Source organism: Maylandia zebra, linkage group LG22 (assembly GCF_041146795.1).
Source record: "Maylandia zebra isolate NMK-2024a linkage group LG22, Mzebra_GT3a, whole genome shotgun sequence".
Classification (NCBI taxonomy): domain Eukaryota; kingdom Metazoa; phylum Chordata; class Actinopteri; order Cichliformes; family Cichlidae; genus Maylandia; species Maylandia zebra.
Genome location: NC_135187.1, coordinates 34,379,299 through 34,404,427, shown reverse-complemented (window position 1 = coordinate 34,404,427; position 25,129 = coordinate 34,379,299). Strand labels below are relative to the sequence as shown.

General features: G+C 39.2%; 3 protein-coding genes across 5 annotated transcripts; 2 read left to right on the top strand and 1 right to left on the bottom strand.

Moving 5' to 3' along the window:
- Window positions 1-2,463: 2,463 nt before the first annotated feature.
- umad1 (UBAP1-MVB12-associated (UMA) domain containing 1) lies at window positions 2,464-13,624 on the bottom strand. 3 transcript variants are annotated; one of them, XM_012921792.4, is made up of 5 exons: window positions 13,476-13,624; window positions 10,826-10,914; window positions 6,435-6,520; window positions 5,863-6,027; window positions 2,464-4,819 (listed from the first exon to the last, which is right to left on the bottom strand). In XM_012921792.4, exons 2-5 carry the CDS (start codon window positions 10,905-10,907, stop codon window positions 4,766-4,768), a joined length of 387 nt encoding a protein of 128 aa, XP_012777246.3. In that variant the 5' UTR covers window positions 10,908-10,914; window positions 13,476-13,624; the 3' UTR covers window positions 2,464-4,765. The 3 variants fall into 3 exon arrangements, with proteins under 3 accessions (XP_012777246.3, XP_012777244.3, XP_012777245.3); XM_012921790.4 differs by having other exon boundaries at window positions 2,464-6,027; window positions 13,476-13,622; XM_012921791.3 differs by lacking the exon at window positions 13,476-13,624 and adding an exon at window positions 13,278-13,359 and having other exon boundaries at window positions 2,464-6,027.
- Window positions 13,625-13,673: 49 nt separating this feature from the next.
- Window positions 13,674-16,453, top strand: rpa3 (replication protein A3). Its single transcript, XM_004560964.5, has 4 exons — window positions 13,674-13,896; window positions 14,031-14,105; window positions 16,087-16,198; window positions 16,279-16,453. Exons 1-4 carry the CDS (start codon window positions 13,798-13,800, stop codon window positions 16,359-16,361), a joined length of 369 nt encoding a protein of 122 aa, XP_004561021.1. The 5' UTR covers window positions 13,674-13,797; the 3' UTR covers window positions 16,362-16,453.
- A 6,363-nt stretch (window positions 16,454-22,816) lies between these two features.
- sdhaf3 (succinate dehydrogenase complex assembly factor 3) lies at window positions 22,817-24,319 on the top strand. The gene is made up of 2 exons (XM_004560963.4): window positions 22,817-23,123; window positions 23,905-24,319. Exons 1-2 carry the CDS (start codon window positions 22,947-22,949, stop codon window positions 24,097-24,099), a joined length of 372 nt encoding a protein of 123 aa, XP_004561020.2. The 5' UTR covers window positions 22,817-22,946; the 3' UTR covers window positions 24,100-24,319.
- Window positions 24,320-25,129: the final 810 nt, after the last annotated feature.

The window sequence follows — 25,129 nt, the reverse complement described above, 5'->3', positions numbered from 1 at the left end:
TTTTTCTTGTACAAAAATTTAAAATTTAAAGCTATTCTTTCCCACGTTTTTTTATTTTTATTTATTCATTTATTTATTTTCTGGGCTTTTAAAACAAATATTTTAGATATTATCCATCTCTTCTACAGTGTTGTAGATATTGACCCATTTACAACAGAGCTGAACTGATGTCTTCTAGCAAGGGGACATCGTTCCAAACTTTATCCAGAAAAATTAAATAAGAACAACAAAAAGATTAAAACCAAGCTTTAGTTAAGGCTAATGTTACCACAGGCAGATTCATGTTAGTGGCATTGTGGGTTACATAAGTCATGACTGACTGAGAATCACTGAGAATCTCGGTCTCTGAGATTAAACGTGAACAACACGGGGAGCTCAAATTACAAAAGCCAACAGAAATTAAGTGTAACAAAGTATTTCAGTATAAGATAAAATAATCCAATAAAGGGAAATGAAACTTAAAAAAGTGAAAAATCAAGATATGTATAAAGCAAATTAATTAGAAGAAATGAATATTGTCATTTAATGCAGTTAGAAAGATTATTTTCTTATGACAAAGCAGGAATCAGGGAGAGAAAGTGTTGACAGGCAGGATGAAAAATGATATTAATCAAACGTCTCAGTGTCAGAAGCAGATAGACCCGGCCCTGGGTCAACCTTCTCCTTGAGAACAAAGGCTGGAGCAAAATGACAGACAAGCACCATCAGCACCGTCAGACTTACATCCAAGGGCAGATTTTGGTAAAAATTCCACAGCTTCACCTCAACCCCACTCTAAACCTGAAAAACAAGCTTCAACATCAACCAATCTCCCCCAGCTAGCACAATAGAGAAACTGCTCTGATTTTAATGCAGACTTAGAAGCTACTTCCTTTTCTTCCAGGAATGAATGAACCACAACACTCATTATTCCTGAAGTGGAATTTAAACCAACAGAAACTAAAATAAAGACTGATTATTTTAAAGTGGAGACACACCACCTCATCAGGAGTCAATGGCAGGTGGTCAGAAAATGGCATCACCCTCAGCCTTACAGGGTTACCAGCAGCATATACAAATGCCAAAATCACGCTATATAGCAACTTCACCAGCCTATGGCTACAGAGATGAAGGATTTTGGAGAGACAGACAGCTGCAGAAGGTGGAGGGAGAATGAATGAAGTCTGTTTTTAGTGTGGGACACAAATCACTGGGTTAAAGGTTGTCCTGAAAAGCACAACACTCAGGCCGAGTGACTCGGGGCAGAACTTGAGAAAGAGAAGGGTCCTCAGCATAGCAACAAAAAGTAAAAAATGAAAATAAGACACACACGCACACATATAGGGAATGCATTAAAAAGCCTACTAATACACACACACACAGAAGCAATGCAGGTTTAAACGTTCCAAGGATTTCTTAGAGGCTGACTCTGAAATGTATAAAGATGCCACAGTTCTGTCTCAAGGGATCCCTGACCAGTATAAACACGCACTCAAATTGCTGCAGGATTCACATTCTTTGGACATACTATAGAAACCAACAAAAACAGAGTTGATAAATTACATCTATTATAACTAGCAAAGATTTACTAGATTCTCTTCATTTGCATGGTTGCACGGTGGCATGGTGGTTAGCACTGTTCTCAGGTTCGAGTCCACCATCTCGTGGCTCAAGAGTTGGCAGTTCGTCTTGTAATCGGAAAGTTGCTAGCTCGAGCCCCGGCTCGGACAGTCTCGGCTGTTGTGTCCTTGGGCAAGACACTTCACCTACCGCCTACTGGTGATGGCCAGAGGGGCCGATGCTGCGATATGGCAGCCTTTGCTTCTGTCAGCCTGCCCCAGGGCAGCTGTGGCTACAACTGTAGCTGCCTCCACCAGTGTGTGAATGTGAGAGTGAATGAATAGTGGCATTGTAAAGCGCTTTGAGGGTGTCGAAAAGCGCTAAATGCAATCCATTATTATTATCTCACCGGGCCTTTCTGTGTGGAATTTGCATGTTCCCCTGTGTTTGTGTGGGTTGTCTGCAGATAGTCCGGCTTCCTCTCACAGTCCAAAGACAGGCAATTAGTGGGGTTAGGTTAATTGATGATTCTTAAATGCCCAAGAGGTGAATGCAAGTGTGAATGGTTACCTGTCTCTCTGTGTCAGATTACCACACCTGTCCAGGATGTACCCTGCCGCTCACTCTATGGCAGCTGGGATAAGCTTCAGCCCCCTCATGACCCCCATAAGGGCAAATGGAACGAATGAATGGATGGACTAGACATTCACTTGAAGCTCTGTGACAACAAATGCATCCAACTAATCTCCCAACATGGCAGAACAGAAAGGCATGTTGCTAGCTGAACAAGGAGATGTGTGTGTGATGTTTAGTGATACATGTTGTACCTTCTTCCATTCATGGCTCACAAGACATTTTATAGAGTAAAGTAATCAAGTTCCAGGTCGAGAAAGATTAGGTCCCAAAACCAAACAAGTAAGCAGGTCAGTATGAAGACGGGTAAAGTTCTAAGTTTATTTTTGAAACTATGACATTCCCCAAAGAAAGCAATATAAAGAGTAGCAATAAAATGTCCAGATATTTTAAAAAAGGAGACAAAATAACTATAAGGACACAAGGTAAACAATGCTCAACAACAATTTAATGGTGAAAAAAAAATGTCCCCAGTCACAATCAAGGCCACACATTACCAACAGATTCCTCGAGGAATAGGATGGGCCAAAAAAAGATTCCATCTCAGCAAACCTCAACTTAAGAGGTCAATCTGACCACTGCTACACACACACAGCACACACACGCCCGTTCAGCTATCTTAGTGAGGACCTTAATTGACATAATGGTTTCCCTAGCCCCTTACCCTAACCCTAACCATTAAAAATGAATGCCTAACCCTAACCATAACCTAATTGTAACCCTGACACTAAAACCACATTTTGAGCATCAAAAAGGCCTTAAAATGTGTGAGGTGTGTGTGTCCTCACAAGTGACTGTTGGTTCTCAAAAGTATAGTAGAATGCAGATTTTGGTACTCACAAAGATAGCTAGACAGGAACACACACACACACAGTGACGGAGTGCCACTAGTAACTGGTTAAAAAGCTTACAGGATGTTGAAACTACATCCATTGTAGAAACCCATCTGTGAATTCAGCATATTGATAATTTAATATGAATTTACCTAAAGGTAACGTTTGAGTGTCACCCATGACTTGCATGAATCCTCATGACATCTGAAGTACAAGTATCAATATATTAATGCTGATTACAGCAGTGAATGTTTAAATGCAAAAAGTGGGATACAATTAACCCGTGTATAGCATATATTCAATGCTCACAAGATGTTTTGCAGAGTAAAATGTGCACTAGCTCAGGAAAGGCAAGGTACCATTAGCATGTACATTTACTGGATTAAAAATACTGGGGGCTGCCAGGTCTACCTCTCAGCCTCCTAGTAAAAATATCCATGATAATGAAAATCCCAAGAGAATTTCAGAAAAGTTGACATCTGACGTTGAGGTTAAGGTTACAGAGACTCAATCTGAGAGTTTTATTAGATGAATCCATGGTATGAATTTGAATTTCCCAGGTGACTTCCTTCTGAAGTTTTAGAAAACTTGACCTCTGACCTTAAGGTCAAGCTCACTGAGAGCTTGACTTAAAGGTCTTGAAAGTCATTCAAGATTTTTTAGTAACTGCACCTAGGGTATGAATTTCAAAATCTGTTCAAGTGACCATGTTACTGACCAAGTCAGTGCCTTTTCAACCAAGTTCAACATCCTCACATGACGAGGGTTTACATTTCATAGTGTTTGAATTGTTGGCAAATAGACAAATACAAAAATTAGTTCTTTCTTGGAGGAAAAATCGAATTCATAACTTAGGCCATTTTTGTAACAGGGGCCACCATGCAAATGTTCAACCCCCCCCCCAAAAAAAGAAAAACAACAACAACAACAACAACAAACTTGACATGTTAAAAATGTTGATGAGGAAAAATAGGGACATTAGTCTTGTGAAGCAAGAAGGCAGTTCTGGGCATATCCAAAGATAATTTACTTAACTGAATATTAAAGGCTGGATCCAGTGCCAGAAAACACACCAAGCAGCTGGCACTGGCCTGGAACCACAGAGTTGCTGAGCACTAAACTGGAATCAGTGACATCAGTTGTTATGGGGATGTAAATTTACCAGTGATGTGGATTCTGCTACTATGTAACATTCAGTTCTTTGTCAAAATAATGGATAGTTCTTGGAAGACACCAAGGCAGAAGTTGCCCCTTTATGGCACAGGAACCAGTAACAGTGGGTTTAGGTCTCAGAGCAGATGTGCTGAGACCTGAATCCAAAGTGTATCTCGATCTTTACAGAATGTCAGTCCTCACTTAGACTGTCACATATTGTCAGGCAGTTGTGCAGGAACTCTGCACGTGGAAGATGGTGCGAACATTCGCATTAACAGCAGCCATTCTATTTTCATTGCAGTGGAATCCAGGCTAAAGATATAAGGTATGTAGCTATGGCTCTACAACAACCGTGAATGGTTGCAAGCTGTCTGCTGCATGTCTGTTTGTTGTCTGCCTATATAATGACTTTTACATAGTTATAGACAGCAGCAGTCTGTTTTATGAGAGACTGCTGGTTTCTCAAAAATTGTAGTGGCTCTGATTTTTAAGGAATCTGTTTTGAGCCCCAGCCAGCAGGTGGCCTGGTAATGGATGCTTGGAGGTACCCATTTTATGTTATGGTTTTTCTTCCTGAAGAAGAAAAACCATAACGAAGAAATGTCCTACAGCAGCGGTTCCAACAGTCGGAATGAGCCAATGTGCCTCAAACAGATTCTCTGGTACAAAAGAGAAGAAACAAATAAAATTAGAAAAAGAAAAACAGCAGAATAGCAAAAAAAACCCAAACTGTTTGCTTTACTGGTTATGCAGTACAGCAAACTTTATAAACATGCAATGACCAACAAAACGGTCATTGCATGTTTATAAGGAAAACAAAATAGACACAGAATCTCTTCATTTTAGAGCAGAAATTGCGACATCTTATTGTGGTGGAGGTGTTTGTATGTCGTGATCCTAGGAGCTATGTGGTTGGGTCAATTTGCCATGATACGCTTTCCCAATTGTTCCTGGGTGAGGAGACCAATAAAGAGCAATTCAGAAACCATTGGTTTCTTTGCTGTCTAAGCAAAGAAACCAAGGAACAAGTCTACACTTGGGGGGAGGTTTCTGGGCTCTCACCCTGAAGCCAGGCCCGGGGAGTGGCCGCTGGCTGGGCCTTAGCCCGTGGGGCTGGAAACAGCTACATGGAGGTGAAAAAAACATGATCTTAACTGCTCAAAGGGATAGCTGAAGCGCTGACAATGGGGCCAGAGTTGTAATAACCTGGAGTTTTCCTTTTGCTAATCACAGTAACCCTATACTTCATTATATCTACAGAGTGTAACTTGAAAAAATGTCTTACCATGTTTTAGGCAATCACAACCTAAACTGTCCGTCTGCGTTTAAGTTAAGCAGCACACCATGAGCAACACACAGAGTTTAAGAAAGCCTTTCATTTCCTATAAAACTGTGACCTTTTTGGGATCAACAGTACAATTTGACCATATATTCATTATATTTCAGTAACCCTACATTTAAATTAATTTAATTTTGTGTCATTTAGATGAGGTTTGATTTGTTCTCTTCAATATGTTATAAAGTCAGCTATGGCAGCCTACCAGCTCTGTTCCCCATAGTGTGAACTATGGAATATTGCAGTTCAAAGAAACTAGGCGTTGTGAAGAATAGAATTCTCTAAAGTGAAGTCGTATTGAAAGCTGGCTAGATTATAATTTATGTCCCGGGACAGCAATATATCAGGGATGAGGGGGAATCCTGCCTGCATGGCCAGGACATGAGGAGCCAAAGTGAAGGGGACATCCCCGAGGAGATCTGGAAGAGTCGAATGTGCTTCCACTGCTCGAGGTCTCATCGTTGTCCCCGTGTTGTGTGAAGTTGCTGGGAACTTTGTGTCATACTGCGGATCTGGAGTTGAGCAGGACGACTATGAAGAAAAGGAGAGATGTTCCTTGTGAGTGTACAATGTTGAAACCAGTTTTGTGCAACATTCTGCCCGAATTCTGCCCTGAAGTTCAATTTATGTCTTATTCTGCTGGATAAGATTTAGATTACTGGGTTGTGTCAGACATTTGTGTTAATGTGGAGGCTCTGAATAGATGCATCTCACAGTTTTCTGTACAGTGAGACAATGGCGCAAACAGTAATTCACAAACATGCAGTTACAAGTATAATTAGAGTCTAAAGCAAAGTGCCCAATTAGACATAAAGCAGTCAATGCTAAAGTAGTGAGGCTTGGGAAGTAAATGTGAAATGATCAGAAGGCGAGCGATGAGGCTTCTGCTTAAGCTCAGTGTTAAAGGGCTTGAAGAGTGATCGTGGCATGCTGCTCACCTTTGATGCTTGCACTATGACATTTGTTGAGGGCTGTGTGACGTTCATGGTTTGCAGCTTCTGTCTCTGTTCTTCAAGTGTCTCGGCTGGAGATCAAACAGGACAGACAGCTTAATGTTTACTAGAAACAAATACTGAAGAAACAAGAAGAAATAAGGCTTCTCACCCAAAAAAATATATATTCTATTCATTAATAAATATTTATTTACCTCATTTTCAAGATGCATGTGAACATGAAACATCATAATCAGCAAACACAATTAACAGCTATGGTATCAATTATAAAACAAACAAATTAATTAATTAATTAAAAAGTTAAATCATACATTCCCTCGTTCTTGAGTTAACGCGTTCAGAAGATTTTCAGAAAACTGGACCTCTGATTTTGAGGTAACAAATAAGGGAATTCAGAATTTGATGGCAGCAAGAGGTCTTAAAAGTCGGCAAAACTGGGAGACCAGTGTATAGCACAGAGTCACATTACAGGTCAGTAACGTGATTGGTACAAAAAGACCGTCACAGAAAAGTAAAGCTAGACAGAGATCCACCAATCTTCAAAAAACTACAATAAAGAGAAGCCAAAATGAGACAAATATGGCCTCTGTGTCGAGTCCTGTCAGTGCTCTTGCTGTATCGTTTTAAATTAACTAAAGGTTGCTCAGAGAGTTTATATGGAGAGTTTTTCTTTAAAAACCAACAAACAAAAAAGAATTACAGTAGTCCAAACTAGAGGTAAAAATGCATGAACAGGATGATATTGTGCAAATGGAAGAAAGCAGTCCTACAAATTTGTTTAATAAGCAAATTAAAGGACTTATCCTGGTCACAAACTACTCCAAGATGTCTCATAGTGTTACTAGAAGCCAAGGCAATGCAATACCTGGTTAGACACTGTGTTTCTGAGACTTTTTAGGTCTAAATACAATAACCTCAGTTTTATCTGAATTTATAATTAATTATAAATTATATAAATTACTTCTAATTTATAAATTAGAAATCATCTTCTCTTTGTCTTTAAGACATTCATGTAGTGTAACTAATTGGTATATGTCATCTGAATCTGGATCCTTAGCTGGGAGAAACTGGCACTAACAGCAGCATTTCTTTGTTTATCAAATGTGAAGCTGCTGTCAAAAATCACCCGCAGGTTTTGGAATTTTCCAAAGGGCCAACTTTGGAAAAGACTGAAATCCCCCTGGCTGCCTTTACTATCAAAGCTGAGGGGATAACAATTTGATGAAAGTGGTCAGAGTGCTAAAACAGAGCTAAGCAGATCATGATTATTCGTAATCAAAGACAAATAAAAAATACAAGTCTGATCAACTTGTTAGTAGAGAAATGTAGTCTGAGTAGAGGAAATGTCTATTCTAGTTGTCTAGATTTTGTGTGTATAGACTTGATCCATCATCAGCCCTTTTTACTCATGTCTGAGCTTGAGATGATAAGAACTGTGTGGCCGACCCATCATTATATTTTGGAACAAGAAAAACAGTGTTAAATGTTGGAAGGGTTAAACACAGAATTATGATGTGAATTATGTGAATTTGCTGAGAGTTAATTATGCTCAGTACTGATCAGCACATAATCAGTTAAATATAAAGATGTTTGAGTTTGGCTAAAATGATGAATAAGAATAAAAGTAAGAAAATAAAATAATGATTTTTTGAGACACGCCTAACTCAGACCTAACTGACAGCCTGTGTAGAAACAGCCTTGAGAGATGTGAGAGTGGCTGTGTGTGTGTGTGTGTGTGTGTGTGTGTGTGTGTGTGTGTGTGTGTGTGTGTGTGTGAGAGAGAGAGAAAGAGAGTGAATGAGAGCACATACAGGACACAACACGCTGATTTCTGGATGTCTGACTTTTAAAGTGTGTGATTTAGTGAAAGGGGGATTGTACTCAGTATATTGTGTTGAGTAAATTGTGGTTAACAAACACAGATTTTTAAAGCATTTAGACATAAAGGGAGTATGCTAAAGAACGTGCTAATAAAATCTGAACTGAATGAAATGTGAAGTAAATCTTATTGATATGTGACTGAATGATCAAATGTAATTAAATTTTCCATGTTAACAGAGAACGATAGAGAGAGAGATAAGGTGGGGCTGAAGATTAGTGAATCTTATGTAAACAACTGATGGGTTAAATAGATATTAGAGAGAGAGAGAGAAGGGTGGGGCGAGTGGGGCACATAACAAGTATAAACTGGGATGCCTGGAGGCGTTGGGGGTCAGTCTCCGGAGCCCTGCGTGATGAGCAGTTCAAAGGACTGGATTCCAGAAGTTTACCGTTGGAGATTCCAACAAAGGCGCCAAGGGGAGTTTGTCCACGGTGGACTCACAGATTGCATTTGGCCCTATTTCATCATTATGATCATCATCAGGGTTGGATTATAATTCTGAGAAGGATTTGAACTTCCATCGTTTTCTAAGTGGAAGTTGCAGCTTCTCAAGACTTCCAAGCTGTTACCTGCTTTGTTACCATCTTTGAGAAGATGTGGAATCTATCAAGGAAACCTGGTTTACTGATTATTCCCATTAACACAGAGCAGTGAAGTGGAACACATCTTCAGTGCTGGAAGTGGCCACCACACCACCAACCTCTCTCCCCTCAAAGACAAGAACAAAACATGCATATAACCTTAAAGTGAGTTAATTAAATTAATAGAATTTAAGTGATTTGATTATTTTTTTAATGTTTTTTTTTTTATTATTTTATTGCTCCTGCCCAGCTGCTTTAATAAAAACCTGCAATTAAAGTCTAAACTGTCGACATTCCCTTTTTGACCCTTTGTGGAACAATAAAGGTATAAATCTAAGTATTAATCTATATTAGTCCAAATAGCTCTGATTCGCTGCTCAAGCCTTTCCAAGTAATATTTTCCCTTGGGCCTGTTGTATGGGCCTCTAAAACCAACTCAGATTAACAAGTGCCACAAACGACACGGGAGCTGCAATAACAGATGTTACTTATAAGATCTGACCTGCAAGGCTACTCTGGTTTGTTCATATCAGGCCAAGCAGGGAAGACACTTGGATGTCAAGGGAGTCAGGCTGAGCAAGTGGCCTCAGCCACATTGACTCCAGAAACCTGCACTATCTGGGTACGGATAACAGGATCAGGGATTAGATGTTTTAATGAGACAGCTGGAATCAACTTTCTGTATAGGGGTTTTGTGGGTCTACTGAACAATAGGGGATGACATTTAAAAGAGGAGTCAGTGTCAGGAAGTCCAAAAGGTACCACTTCTGTTTTTTCTCTCTTTTTTTTAAACTAATGGAGTATTAAGAGTTAAAAAGAGTATTGGACTTAAAAATGGATCCTTGGGGGATCCCACAAGTGAGGCGAGCAGGTGTTGAAGAAAACTCAATTAACCTGACAGAAAGCTTCTGTCTGTTAAATAACATCTAAACCATCAAAAGCAGTGACTCAACACAGCTCTCTAGTCTAGAGATTAGGATAACTGTCTCAGCACTTAGGTCTAAAAGCGTGAGAATCGCCCAAGTCGGTAATTAATAAATGACCATTAAAAACTTTTAAAAGTGCTTGTGCTGTGCTATGATGTGGTTTGAAACCAGACTGAAATGTGACACTATTAGCTTTCAGAAAAGCCTAAAGCTAGTGGAAGACAACTTTCTATAGCACCTTAGAGAGAAAGAGCAATTTAGAGATCTATCTAAATTGTGCGTTCTGTGCGTTCACATTTGCAGTTTTGTCTTGTTATACAATATTTAAAATTTTAAAACAACAAACAAAACATTTTTGGAAATATTTGTGGGTGTTTTCTTGTTTGTTTGCTTTTTGTACCACTTGAACAGTGGCCCTCACAAGCGGTGACAGTGCCAGCAGTGGCTCACAACTCATTTAAGTTTGAGACACCAGTCAGTAAAACTGTGTGTAGGCTCTACATAAGAGCAATGCACAACACCACTGGTCTTTTGTCATGCAGTACATGCTACAGGGTATGATGATGGTTGAAAGGAACAAAACACACAACTCCAACCACATTCATCCAGAAATGCCTATACTATTATATATTGTACATATATTTATTAGTTTGAATGAATGTAGCCATTCTTGTATTTTGCTTGTTTACATTATTGTATTTGCACAACTCTGTTGCTTGTGAAGCTCGCACACGAGAATTTCACTCACATGTGCTGTACCAGTGTACCTGCACATGTGATGTGACAATAAAAGTGATTTGATTTGATTTGATTTGACATTCTGGAGTTGTGAGTTCATTTTAACATTACAGTGCTTCCTGTCAGAGGTGCATACCTGTATGTGAATGTGCAGATAACCATACATCACTAAGAAAAACTCTTAAAAATTTGTAAAACAAGTTGTAAACTTCAGCTTTATATATAGTTTCATTTTAATATGTTCCTTACCAACAATAACAAATCCTCCATCTACTTCCTTGTCTGGGGTTGACTTCTTTGAGTCCTTACGCAGTCCAAACAAGCTCCACATGATAAACCTGTGTAAAGAAAAACCCAAAAACAGAAGAAGCAATAGGTTAGATGAAGAGCCAGTGCATTATACGTTTCGCATTCATTCATTTTATCATGCTTACTGTCGAGAAAGCATAACAACAGACTGATTCACTCAAAGTTCAAATGTCAGTAAACAGAAACAGCAACCTTCAGGTTGTTATCTGAAAGTTAGTTTTGTAGAAGCTTCAGGGAACCCTTAGGAATGTTCTCAGGTTTTTACATAACCTGAGAAAAGTTTTAGGATTGTGCTTTAGTTTCTTGTGTGGTATGCAAATGCAAGTGATAAATGTAATAATGTCATGAAAAAATATACCCATGTCTTTGAATAACTCAGTTAACTGAGGAGACAGTTTCCCCCTTTTTCTTTGTTTGAAATCACTGAATTTGCTACTAGACATTTAAATCTGTAAGTTCTACCACTTCTACCACAGTCAGGTAGTGTACCAATTTTTAGTCTAGAAAAGGGTCTCCCAGCACACCCTCAAAATATGTTTGGATGTGCCAGGTCTGGAATTCCAACATGTGAGTTCACAGGCATTACCTTCAGAACAACAAGGGTAACATTTTAAGGGAAAACTGCTTAAATTTAACTATTTTTGGTGCTGCTAATTTAACAAGTTGATGATTCTGTCATGTGTTCCTTACTTTGTGTGTTTTGGTGCAGCCCTGAAGGTGTACCTATCTGTGACTTTTACCAGTGTGAGAGCAGCAGCACAGAATCCTTAATATTTGTTTAAAGATAAATGTCTCTCTGTTGGCACCTATGAATTCCAGCAAACAAATAGCACTACAGAGTACACTATTTGCACTTGTAAAAAAATGTATTCCTCATCCCAGCTTAATGGTCGCCTTCTTTTTTTTTGGCTGCTCCCTCTTTTAGGGATTTTAACAACAGATCATCTGCCTCTATCTCACTCTATACCCAGCATCCTCTGCTGTCACACCCATTCCAATGTTAAGAAACACAATTTTTCTTTTTCATTTAGCCTCTGAAACTGGATTCAAACTGAAAACCTTCAGTTGATCTACCTTTTAGGCTATACCTGTTACTTGTAGCTGTCCACCCTAACACAGCAGGCTTTAAAACTAGCTCTGATCCAAAAAGCAGAATCCATTCTTATTGGAATGCAACCAATATTGTTCTTTTTTTCTACTTTGAAGTCAAATGGTCTGCTATTGAAGAGGTCTGACTATGTATCCCATACATATCAGGTATATCACTGTTTACAGAAGATCTCAAGGAGCCGCGTGACAGGAAGAACACGAGATAGAAATGAGTCCCTCAGCAAGTCATCTAAAAATACTTCCTCATAAAGACATCTACTACACCACACCGTAACTTCGCCACGATATATGCATCCGGTTCTGTCATTCACTTATCGTTCTGCCATGCCTAGATGTTCTGCCACACAGAATATATCTTTCTACCCGCCTTTATATAATATATATAATTTATCAACATCCATTCTTTGACTTGAGCAGCCACACTGTGCTACTAAACCACTGTGTTGTTACACCATAACTATTATAGGCTGACATTTCATGTGATCAGTGCTGTGAATATCTGTTAGTGACAAATAAATTCATTAATAGAAATTACAGAAATATTGCACTTGCATTTGTTCAAAGTTTATGCTGGTTGAACTGCAGCAAACATTTAGAGAAGCAACCAGGAAAATATTAAACAAATATATTAAGAAATGATTTTATGCTGAAGAGTGAGTGCAGGTAACGTATTTCGGTTCTGGATCCCATCTTTGGGCCATTGTTTTGTCTCAATCCAGTTTATTTTTTTCCAGTCATTGTATTGGAACCACAAAAATAAAAATACATTATGCGTAGTGAACCACAGTATATTTCATTCGGTATCTCCAATGTGTGGAATCCCATTTTGAAAGACGCATCTCTTTAACTTCACAGAAGTCTGCTAACGACTTGTGAAATGTGTATTCTGCTGAGATCTCACTACATATTTACAGTCTCGGTGCTCTACAGGACTATTGCCTGATATTATCAAGAATGGAGTTTCGCTAAAAAAAAAAAACGTTCACAGAACGTCCTTGTTTGTTGAGACTTCACATCTTTGTTCTGAAAACTGACGATAAACGTCAAATCCGTTCTACACATAATTTAGTCAAAGAGAAAGCCAAGGCGAACGACGTTGAATCACTTTAAACAAACGGGCGTATTTAAGGTTTTCATGGGCATATGAATGTAGAAATGCATCACAACTTATTAGTGATACATTTCTTTTAAAGTGACCCTGGTCGCTGTCTACCCTTCGGTCGTGTTTTGAGAGCCCAAACAACAGCCATGGCTCTATAGAAAGTGAAAATGGCACTCTTACTATCGTTACTTGTCGAATTCAGAAAGCCTTAATAAAGTCAGTTCTTGTTCCTTTAGTGTTTACTGCCAGTTATTGGTGCCACTCGTTTACTTCCTGTTCGTGTTACCTTCGCTCAGCATTACAAAAAATATCAGAATATTCTATCATATTTTCGCCCTTTAGGATCACCCGAGTTATTATGACGGTGAATTCACTGACCTTAAAGCGGTCCTTGTCCACGTAGAAATTATCAGTGTTCTTTTTTTGTAAAATTCGTGCTGTCAGCAATATGTAGCGGAATGATTCGTTGTCGTTTCCGCGGAAGAAAATGTTAGAGCACAACGGATATGGCTTGGAAAAATGAGAGGCGCTTGTTTTGTATTCCCCTTTGGCCGTAATTTCAAGTGCCGCGTTTTTTCATGTAATCTGGGTAAGCCGCCCGCCTGAGCTGCGCCTTTGTACTAAAGGTCAGGACTACGCGTTTCCCGCGCTGTGTTGCGCTGTCGAAGGTCCAGGAACGTGAAAGAAGCTAACTGTAAAGATGGCAAGTCTACTGGACGCTTCTAAACCAAGAATAAACTGCTCTATGCTGTCACAGCACATTGGCAGAGGTGTCTGCTTCGTTGGGCGCGTTGAAAAGGTGGGTTTTGGCTGGTGCTAGTTAAACTATTTTTAACAATTATAAATATGGATTAACCTACACCTGCATATATGCACTGGCCCACTCTGTTAACAGCAAGGACATAAAGTATTAGTTTTGCTTTTCTTGACCAGGTTCACCCAACAGGAAAAACGTTCAGTGTGTCTGATGGAGAAGGAAAGAGCGCTACGGTAGAATTGAACGAACCTGTGAGTACTGCCATAATTTATGGCATCAGTTTGCCTACACGTTTCAGGGTGAGCGGTGCTGGTGGTACGAAGTATGTGGTACAACTGGTCTGTGGACCACTCTTGTTTGCTTGTACCGTTGTTGTTGGTCATATTCTCCGCGTAGGAGCTTCGCTCGCCGCCGCATCGTCATCACACAGTCACTTCTATTTATGCCTGCCCGCACAGGGAGTCGCTGCAGTATTCTGAACGACGTGTCGGATAAGCTCAACTATACAGCTGTGACTGTAATTATGAGGGGAGATTTCAGTGTTAATGATCAATTCCTAGATAGATTTCCTCCCAAATACAGCACTCATAACTTTATTCTGTCATAGTTATGTAGTTAGTCACAGTATGTTTCTTTCCGTGGTCAACACTACACATTTAATCAGTGATGGGAATAAGAGCGTGGGGAACATCACAAGCCTGATACCTGCAAGCTTGCCCATATGGAAAAAATATATATAAATCTTATAAAGTTTGTATCTGTCTTGTGTGAAACTTGTATGAAAAGCATACAAGAGTGAAAACAGATATAAGATCCCTTGAAAAATTATATAATGAAACTTGTATGTTTTGGATACTTACTAAAACAATATATGAAAGTAATGAGAAAGTGGCCACTTTCATGAGTAAATCATAAGTTTTTACTATTTCTTTTCCATATGGGCCTTTATCTTATAGTGGACAGAAATTATATTTTGAAGAGGCACCAATAATTTATGTCCCATCTTATTTGATGCAGAATACCTGATTGTTCTGAATAGTTTGAAATGGTTGTTAGAAAAATGCATTGGCTGCATTTTTAGGTAAATAGCTGCATTTAACTTTGTTGTTTGCAAAAACTGTGCATAGGTTTTTAAAATGTACAATTTCTGTTTGCATTTCAAGTTATGAAAATGATTTGTTAAACAGTAAAAAAACGTAACTCTTCTACTCGGATTTTATGTTTTTAAGTCTGATTTTTAGATTATTGTGCTAATACAGAATGCCAAAATGGAAAAACTAACTGTAAATTCAGACATGTGAGGTTGTGCTGAAAAGAATGATACCAAACAAGCCAAGATAAACAGTTTTTAAAGGTGAAATTTAGAGGTAAATGAAAAGTAGTCAGAAACAGCCAATTATACCCTGGACCCCACAGGGTTAAACTTTTTTTTTTAAAGTAATGCTATAGTTACTTTACCAAGTAATTAGTTACTTTTAGAATATAGTAACTGAGTTACTAATTCACTTACTTTTTTAAAGAAGTAACTATTACTAATTACCTTTGCAAAGTAACTTGCCCAACACTGCATTTAACAAAGAGCATATCAATAAAAAAAAAGCAAGAATTCACGAGACAAAATAAAAGAACTGAAATTAAAAAGGGTGCTCTTTTGTGCTTATAACATATAAAAATTGAAACAAACAAACAAATCAGTTAAGATACATCAAGCATATTCGATATATCCGCCCACCCGTAGTTGGTTGCAGTTGATAGACTCACATTAGTTTATGTTAGCTAACTAATAAGAGAACAGTGGAGTCAAGGAGACTAAAACAAAAAACAGTCTACAGGGGTCAGTGTGGGCTGCCCATGGCTGCAACAATGAGTTTTCTGTTAAGAAACCTACTCTAGCAGGGGAAAGAAGTATGTCCTATTTCAGGCAAGAATGAAATTCAATTAGAGCATTAAGGATTAAGGATTACTGGACAAATGAGTACAGACCAAGCCTTGATTGCTAAAGATGTAGCTTTGCTTTATTATATTAATCTGCCTACATCTATATTGTTTTAAAAGTATATTAAAATATAAATAAATTTAACTGAATTGAAAGTCTTGAGCAGAGATTGTTGACTTTCAATAAACACAGGGGGGATTAAAATATTAATGCAAAATGAAGGTGGAGTGTTGGCAAAATGGCTGGTTTAAAATTTCATTCAGAAACTTTCAATAACTATTTGGTTCTTTTCTTAGCTTGAAGAAGAGCTGAGTGGCATTGTGGAGGTCATTGGTATGGTGTCCAGCAAAGGAGTAATAACCACCACCACATACAACATCCTACGAGAGGACAAAGGCATTCCCTTTGGTACGTCTCTCTAGACTGATTGAGTAAAGTTTTGTTCCTGATCTGTGACTCACAGTGTGCTGTGTCTGCTTATCCCACAGATTTGGAGCTGTATAATGAAGCCCTGAAGGTCATTCACGACTTTCCTCAGTACTACCCGTTTGAAGTGGCTGCAAGTGGATGAAGATTGGCTTCATTGTTTTTGTGTCTCATTTTACATGTTGGAGAGAATAGTGTGGTACAAAATATTTGCATTAAAATGAAAACCTTTGTTAATCACATGTCACTGAAGGTTCTTTTTTTATGATAAACTGTAAAATAAGTGGGTAATACTTTATGTACTCAAATATAAACAAATTTAAAAGACACAATAGAGTGACAGCAACAGCAGAATTTCATGTCCACAGTGGCACAGACTGGAATTTACAGCACTGACACTTGAATGGGAAGTGTTCAGCTGGCTAATTTTACTCTTGTCAGTTTCAGCTAGTTTCACATTATGTTTAGCTGAGCTTTCAAACCAATCGGAGAGTAGAATGCGTTACACTTCATAATTCATTTGTAATACATTTTCTTGGCAGCACAAGAACTAAGAGTCATAAAAAGGTTAAATGTAGAGACAAAATATAGAAGCTGAATGGCTTAACCAGGGGTCAGCAACCTTTAACACCCAAAGAGCCATTTGGAGCCAGTTTCCACGCAAAAGAAAACACTGGGAGCCGCAAATACTTTCTGACATCTAAAATGAAGATAACACTGTATATATTGTTTTTTACATTTATGCTTTGTGTGAACAACTAAGGTGTGCTGCTTATGAAATCCATGAAGTGCTACAGAGAAAATGACATTTTATTTATGTAATTAACACATTTTGAACTGAAAGAAATATAACAAAAGGAAAGCTGAACTAAAATGATCCAGCAAACAAAAACTGTTGTGAGCCGCCACCCTTATATCGGCTTTTGGAGCCTTGACCTGACTTTTAAAAAAATAATTGAAGAAAAAAACATTCTGCCTAAAAATGTATTTTACCTGGTTAATGTGTGTGGCGGGGCGTGGTCTGAAGCGCCGCTGCAGGGGAGGCGACGCACCTGAGCTGCACCCGCAATCACGCCTCGTCGCCTTAACGTCTGTGCTCTCTCTGCTGTTGTGTTGGTGTGTGTCGGGCTGTGAGCTGAAAAGCTACAGCCGGCTGTATGCGTACAGCAACCGTGTGTGAAAAGTGGTCAATAAAGAGATGCTGAAAAGCGTGTTCATGGAAACATCGTCGGGTCTGCCGTGATATGTTTACAATGGGACTTCTGCTCCTGAACCTCTGCGCACAGCGTCTGCAAATCGGGGCTGCACGAAGTCACTTCATCTTTACGCAGGACTGTAAGCTGTCATCTGTGAGGCGTGAGCGGTGTTTGTTTTTAACATAGTTCACGGTGAAGAACAGCTGCTGACGTAATGTGGATCCGAAGATCCATAACTGGCCTACCTGGGGTTGAAAGTCTCGATAAAGGCACGCCGTTTCGGCGGATACACCGGCTTCCGCGAGTGTGACGCTTATTTTGAGCGATGAAAAAATAATAGAATATAATTTTATTTTTATATTTCAATATCACAGTAATCTTCCAGTTTAGAACTACAAGTTAAAAAAAACAGAACTAACATAAATAAAATACAGCCAATTACTTCTAATTTATTTTCCCAAACCACGCGGAACCGCAGTATAAGGACTAAGGAGCCGCAGGTTGCCGACCCCTGGGCTTAACAAACCCAGTTGCTAACAGGAAAAGAAATTGCGTCGAGGTAATTGTATTGGAAAGGAGTGGAATAGCCATTTTAAATGTTTTGCTGCTGCGATACATTTAGTCTCAGTTTTAGCAAAGTTCTGTATTGCTCTACATTCCTTATTACTAAAATTACTGTTGTAACAAATTTCCAAAGCTAGGCTAGGATAGATAAAATATTTTTTTGCCTTCTTTCTACACTCTCTCTCCCCCCCCCCCCCCCCCCCCCCCCCCAACAGCAGCCAAAAACAGTAAACACTTCTGTTATGAGCGTACTTGGCAGCAGAGGACAGTATAATCAGAGAATTTACCCTGAACAGAGAAGTGTTACAGAGGCATGGGCCAAAAGTACCTAAAAATAACGGGTTCTGTTATGTTGAAAAATATTTTTTGGGTGCAACAAATGATGGGAGCATAGAAGCTAAAGTGAAGACCTGTAATATGAACACATATTGGTTGTTTGGTTCCAGAACAACTGTTCTCTGAACAGTTCTAATAATAATGGATTGCATTTATAGTGCTTTTCGAGGCCCTCAAAGCGCTTTACAATTCCACTATTCATTCACTCACATTCACACACTGGTGAAGGCAAACCACAGTCGTAGCCACAGCTGCCCTGGGGCAGACTGACAGAAGCGAGGCTGCCATATCGCGCCATCAGCCCCGATTTGACAGCAAGTAAGATCAGTATTAAAGCAAGTAGGCCAGTTTAAACAGGTAGGTTTTGAGCTGTGACTTAAAAAGGAAATCTATATTTCTATCTATATTTATATAAGAGTGTGTATGTATATATATATATATATATATATATATATATATATATATATATATATATCCCCGCTCACCCCTGTGGGCGGTCAATCCTTCAAGCTCAGGTCCTGTACCAGAGACCTGGGAGCTTCAGGGTATATATTTATATATATAAATATATATTTCTTAAGACTGAAGGAAGTGAGTTTCAGAGCCGAGGAGCAGAGTGACAGAAAGCTCTGTTCCCCACAGTGATGACACGAGCAGAAGGAACAACAAGATGAGTGACAGACGAAGATCTGTGAGAGCAGGAAACAGTGGTGATATGAAGCAGATCACAGAGATGAGGGGTAAGGTTATGGATGCACTTACATATGAGATGTAAGATTTTAAAGTTTATCCTTGCTTCTATGGGCAACCAGTGAAGCTATTGAAGAAATGGGATAATATGGTCTCTTAAGGGAGTACGAGTTATGACCCGAGCTGCAGAATTCTGAAGAAGTTGAATTTTATGGAGGGACTTATTGGGGAGACCAAATAAGAGGGAGTTGCAATAATCGATCTGGGAAGTAATAAGACTATGGATGAGGATGGCAGCAGCATGGGGAGTAAGGAAGGGACGAAGTCGGTTAATGTTACGTAAGTGATAGTATGCAGAAAGGGTTATGTAATTGATGTGAGACTGAAATGAGAGAGTACTGTCAAGTATGACACCCAAACTCAAACCCGTAAGTATTTGGACAGCGATTCAGATTTTTGTAGTTTTGACAATCAAGTGAAAATTGGTTAAAATGTGGTTGAAAGGTTTAAATGGTGATCACAGGAAGGATGCTAGAAACACGTTTTTCTTCCACTCAGCCTGAGCTCACATCTCTGCAACGGCTCCTCCTCTTTGCTGCGTGTAAACAGACTCCAGCTCCATGTTAAACTGCCAGAGTCATCATCACTGCTGCTGTTGTGTTATTAATGTTTTTGTTTAAAACTGGCAGCTGCTTTCTGTTCACACGCTTTTGGGTCAGGTGGGGGGGGAGGATGCTGGACAGACATGGCACACCCAAATGTATTGTGAGGGTGCTGGGAATGCCTAGCAGAGGCCCCAGTTCAGGAAATCTTCAACTCCCACCTCCGAAAGAAGTTCAACAGGGAGGGAGTGAGGGAGGCTTAGGACATTGAGTCAGAATGGACAATGTTTTGCACCTCCATACCTGTTAATCTACGTCCCTACCCAGACCTATGGGCATATGCTTTGGGTAGTGATCGAAAGAACAAGACTGCGGATACAAGCAGCAGAAATGTTCCTTCACCTGGGGGTGGGTGGCTTCTGGCTGGCTCAGAGTAGAGCTGCTGCACGTCCACGTCAAAAAGAGCCAGTTGGGGTGGGCACCTCCCAGGTGAGGTTTTCCAGGCATGTTCCACCGGGAGGAGGCCCCAGAGACCCAGGACAAACTGGAGTTCCCCTGGGTAAAGTGGAGCAGGTGGCTGGGGACAGGGGGTCTGGATTCTTTGCTTAGGCTGCTCTCCTTGTGACCTGGCTACAGATAAGTGGAAGAAAATGGATGGATGGAATTATTGTTTGTTTGTATTAAATTTGCAATATTGTTTTGGCAACAGTGTATTAATGCAGCTTGATTGTCATTCTTTTTTCCTTGTTTTTTGTTTTTTCCTTTTCTGGAAATGATCATGGGAAGCTGCAAGCCCCAGGAGCCAGAGGCAGACAGATCCAGGAGATCCGGGTCATCCGCAGCCCCCAGGACTACTGAAAACATAACAGTACATCTCAGCAACAACTGCACATCTAATCCCAGCAGGAAAATGAGGGAGGGCACCCACGGCCAAATTGTGTGAGAGAGATAACAAGGAGCCGACCAGAGCCAGCCGCCCTGGCACAACCTGAGAACAGGGCACTAGGTGCTCAAATAACCAGCCAGCGTCCAGCAGCACCCAAACCACCAGTGGACCTTCGTCCCGGGCAGGGTGTATGAAACAGGGATGCAGGAAGACACCCCCCCCCCCCCCCCCCCCCCCCCCCCACGTCACTCATTGTTGAAAGTGATATCTTGAGTGGGTCTGTTGGTGAGTGTGAGTGTATAAAGTGTACTGGATGAGTATGACAGTGTGCTATTAAAGTTGGGAGGGAGGGGTCGTTGACATGAGATGTGTCGCAGTAAATGTGTTGTTTGAGACTTTACTTGTAACTTAACAATAAACACTTTTTATATTGATCGTATCAAATACAGAGTTATGGGAAACTTAAACTTAGTTTCAAAATAATTAAATATGACTCTTGGTTTAAGGTTATTGCTGTTTTAAATTGTGTAACATATAAATAGAAGATTTTAATTAGATAAAATAGTGGTGCTATACATGGTCCAAAACTGGGCTGATTTAACTGCATCATAAGAAGTGTTTTTACTAATTTTTTAAATCATACTTACAGTGTTCATATTGATTAAGTGTTGTACTAGAAGTCTCTTGAGTTCAAAGTTAATAAAATGTAAAATGATTAAGTTGCATTCAATTTGTATCAAGCAAATGTAAAAGTCTTGATGTCTTGATGCATGATCGATCATCCAGTAAATCCCAAAGGTTGATTCTGTTCATCTGGACGTTTTCAGTGGGAGAAACATTTCGTCACTCATCCAAGTGACATCTTCAGAATATTACGTAACTGCAAATTATGGGTTTTTTTTATTTAGTTGAACTTCAAACCCATAAATCATGTTATTCCTAGTATTGTGTATTCGCTAAGGGCTAAGTCTGATTTGCTCAATTAAAGACTCAGAATACTAGTGTGCATTATATAATTATTCATAGGTTTCAGACACATACCCGACGCACTACCCTACCCTAAAGTAATGTTCTTTTCATCTATCCATGGAGGAAAAATTAAGATATGAAGAGAAACTATGAATTTTGGGGACTTGTGATCCATATTCTGGTCTGACAGCTTTATTTAAATCCCTGAAAGTGGCGACTTTTATTTACAGTTTCAGAGTGAAAGCAAAGCAAACTACAAGGTCCACATTTATGGGAACTTTGCAACAGATTTGGGAAGAACTTTCTAAAGAATATTTGATTTCTATTGTAGAAATAATGCCACGTGTGTGTTCAGTTGTTATATCTGCAAGAAGTGGCTACTTTGATGAGTCAAAAGTTCAGAATATATTTTGGTCTATAAATTACATTACTTCTTTTTTGAACTCAAATTGCTTATTGCTTATGCTTTTCATTTCAGAGTGCAATGAGACATTAAAGTGCATAATTTTCAATAAAAACTTAGCAGTAGAGTATGTGTGCATGTGTCCCCAAATTTCAGTTATATGAGAGATTTACAGTTGTGAGGAAGATTTTTACCTTTCTAAAGCCTTTGGTTTGATAATAGAGACACTGAGGACAATCTGATGATATTTACTCAGTGAAAACTCTAACTCCTCTAAATGTATCGCAATCAAATGAATTTCCAGGTCTTTGAGGCTAAGTTCCTTCAAATCCAGCTGTCAACTGATATTCAACTTTTTTTTTTTTAAATCTCTATCAAGAACTGCAGTGGATTGAAGAGGCTGATAGAAAAGCTAAACAGTGACTACAGTGATTTTAATGAGAGTCATTTGGAGGAAACTGAAAAATGATCATGTCTTTTGTATCTCTAGCCAGGAATTCAAAGAGAGACATATTTTGTAAATTGAAGATGGGACCTAAACTACATGTCATAGATGTTTGTAGACATAAAAGCTTAAATGCCCAAAACTGAAATAACAACAAGAAAGTAGTTTCTGGGACTTGATCAAATGAGAATGAATAATGTCTATTTGGACTGCCTATAAAGAAACGCACACAAACAAACAAAAAAATCATCAAATTACAGAAAGATGATAAGAGTTTTCTCATAGCAGACTTTTCATGATGCAACAAAGAATCAGCCACACTGGCTGCTGATCTTGCTTGCTTCTCTCGTTCATAATCAAACATGAAGTTTTCATTTTGATGAAGTAATTTTTAAAAGTTAAGAGATGAAAATACTTTCCAATAAAAAGGTTTTTCGGCTGAAATAGTCTACTGCACCCAGGAGGGGGCGAAAATGCGCCAGTCATCTACTTTGTTGACTAAACGAAGAAGACCAATTTCCGGACTTCAGTTGAGTAATTGTACTTGGGAATGTTGTGGTCTGGTACTGTGTCCTGTCTGTCGCCGTTTTCCTTTATTTCTTTAATCCTGCCGTGTTAGATACGGTTTCTGTGCACTTGATGGCGGTGTGCGCTCACGTCTCCAGAGTCCGTTCACTTTACAAGAGAATTTTGGTCCTGCACCGCTTCCTGCCCATAGAGCTCCGAGCCCTTGGTGACCAATATGTGAAGGACGAGTTTAGAAGACATAAGAGTGCAGGACCCAAGGAGGTCAAGAGCTTCATGACAGAGTGGGAGGTAAGGCGGGTCACGGCGGTCAAGCCAGCCGCGGCTAGACTTTTGTTGCACTATATTTCAGATATTACGGTACAGGTGCCGACTGTCTTCTTTATCTGCAGATTTTCACCATTTTACTTCATAGTCCAATAGACATTTGGTTATATTTGCAAATAGAATAAATTATCATCCTTATGTTAACGCATTGTTGAAAAATAGAGACAGAAAATGACAAAATATGAAATAATTTGTCTTCTCACAGTATTCTACGTGTATTTAAAAAAAAAAAAAGTTACCAGAAGGTGCTATAACTATTTCACTTACTCTGGGTGATCTCCTCTCGACCTCTGGTGACTTATGACCTGTGACCTTGAGCTCAAGGATCTCAAGCATAGCAAAAAGTGCATCATGAATATCCGTTACTGCTCAAGAACATTTAAATACATGTCATTTGACTAATATTACTGCTTTTCCTCATTTTCCTACACCACTGGATGCTGTTTTAGCAATGATTTGATGATTAGTAGTTATTTAGTGTGATTTAAATTAGGCCCTAATCCAAAGAAACAATAAAAAATATATGAAACGTTTCTCACTGATTCAAAAAGGAAGACAGGATTTCAGATCATTTGAATATAGTTATTCCCAATAAAGATTTTTTCCATTCATGTTAATGCATATATTTCATTTCATGGCAATAAATGAAATCTAGCAGCCACAATGTTTAATAAGTGTGTGGGAGAGCAGATGCTAAATGCTCAAACCTGATGTTTGTTTCCTTCATCCCCAATCTCCCTTGCAGAACTACAAGAACACTCTGCAGACTCAGGTTCTGGAGTCAGCTGGGGAAAGATACAACTCAGTAAAGTTTGGAGACCACTTGTCACAGAAAAAGCTCAATGATTTCCAGGATGAACAGATCAGCCAACTGTATGAACTCATGGTGGAATCCACCAAATCCAAAAGACAGTTTGACATACAAGAGGACAGGAAGTGAAGCTGCAGGCCAGAGAGCAGTGCTTGGACAGAAAGAAGACAAAAACAAACAACATATGACTATGATGAATTTAAACTCGTGAGTGCTTTAGGTAAAGGGTGGTGCTCTAAGGAGTCTTTTAAGAATATTTGATTACGTTAAAATGCTGTGTACTAATTCTGTGTTGCTTTGTGTGACCCTTTTTTGGTGCAAATAAAAGTGATGTCATGCTCCTCCTGAAGTACATTAGCACGCTAGTAATGTAAGCATAATGGTCACTCCACATCCAGCCGTATCACAGTACAGCTGTCCAGTGACCGTTTGCATTTTGCCCTGCATTTCTTCAGCATTTTCTGCCCTTTAAAATCTCTAGACAGCTCTTAATGTCTGCCACGTAAATGTGCTCCAGCATGTTTAGAGTAGGGTCATCTACTCATTGGGGGGGTCAGTGTTTTGGTCCTCAATTGTCCTTGGGCAAAGTACTGAATCCTAAATTCTTCCCAGTTCATCAGAGTCGTGAGTGTGAATGTTAGATTTTTCACAAGTGCTAAAAGGCATAGAGTAAAGTGATGTATTAAAGTCTATTTGTGTGAATATGAAAATGTGGCTTGTAGGATCGAATTCTTTGAGTGCTTAGTAAGACTAGAAAAATGCTATGTAAATATTACTACATTTGCTGTAGCACTATTAATTTAGTTGCACTAGGTTTGTGTTTATCTAAATTGGTAGCTCTAATAGAAACTAAGCAGTTTTCTTGTTTATCTCTTAAATATTTTGAACATCTGTGACACAGCACAGAAAAAGCAACCCAAGGATGTGGACTGAGACAGCCAAGCAGTCAAGACAAGCGTACTTTTTAATCCCAAAAAGTTGATTCTGTTCATCTGGATGTTTTCAGTGGGAGAAATGTTTCCTCACTTATCCAAGTGAATTCTTTAGTCTCAGCTGGCTGCAGGTTTCCACAGCTTTATAAAACATACCTTTGCACAATTACTGAAACTATCACCACTGGCGAACAATGGGCTGTGAGATGAGTTTTTACTCCAAGTTT

Bases quoted from the DNA above. Each gene is read 5' to 3' on its own strand.
- sdhaf3 (XM_004560963.4), top strand. From the start codon at position 22,947: ATGGCGGTGTGCGCTCACGTCTCCAGAGTCCGTTCACTTTACAAGAGA. The intron at 23,124-23,904 runs GTAAGGCGGGTC...TCTCCCTTGCAG, and splicing joins GCTTCATGACAGAGTGGGAG to AACTACAAGAACACTCTGCA.
- rpa3 (XM_004560964.5), top strand. From the start codon at position 13,798: ATGGCAAGTCTACTGGACGCTTCTAAACCAAGAATAAACTGCTCTATG. The intron at 13,897-14,030 runs GTGGGTTTTGGC...TTTCTTGACCAG, and splicing joins TCGTTGGGCGCGTTGAAAAG to GTTCACCCAACAGGAAAAAC. The intron at 16,199-16,278 runs GTACGTCTCTCT...CTTATCCCACAG, and splicing joins GGACAAAGGCATTCCCTTTG to ATTTGGAGCTGTATAATGAA.
- umad1 (XM_012921790.4), bottom strand. From the start codon at position 10,907: ATGTGGAGCTTGTTTGGACTGCGTAAGGACTCAAAGAAGTCAACCCCA. The intron at 6,521-10,825 runs GTAAGGAACATA...TTTGATCTCCAG, and splicing joins TGGAGGATTTGTTATTGTTG to CCGAGACACTTGAAGAACAG. The intron at 6,028-6,434 runs GTGAGCAGCATG...TTTTCTTCATAG, and splicing joins TCATAGTGCAAGCATCAAAG to TCGTCCTGCTCAACTCCAGA.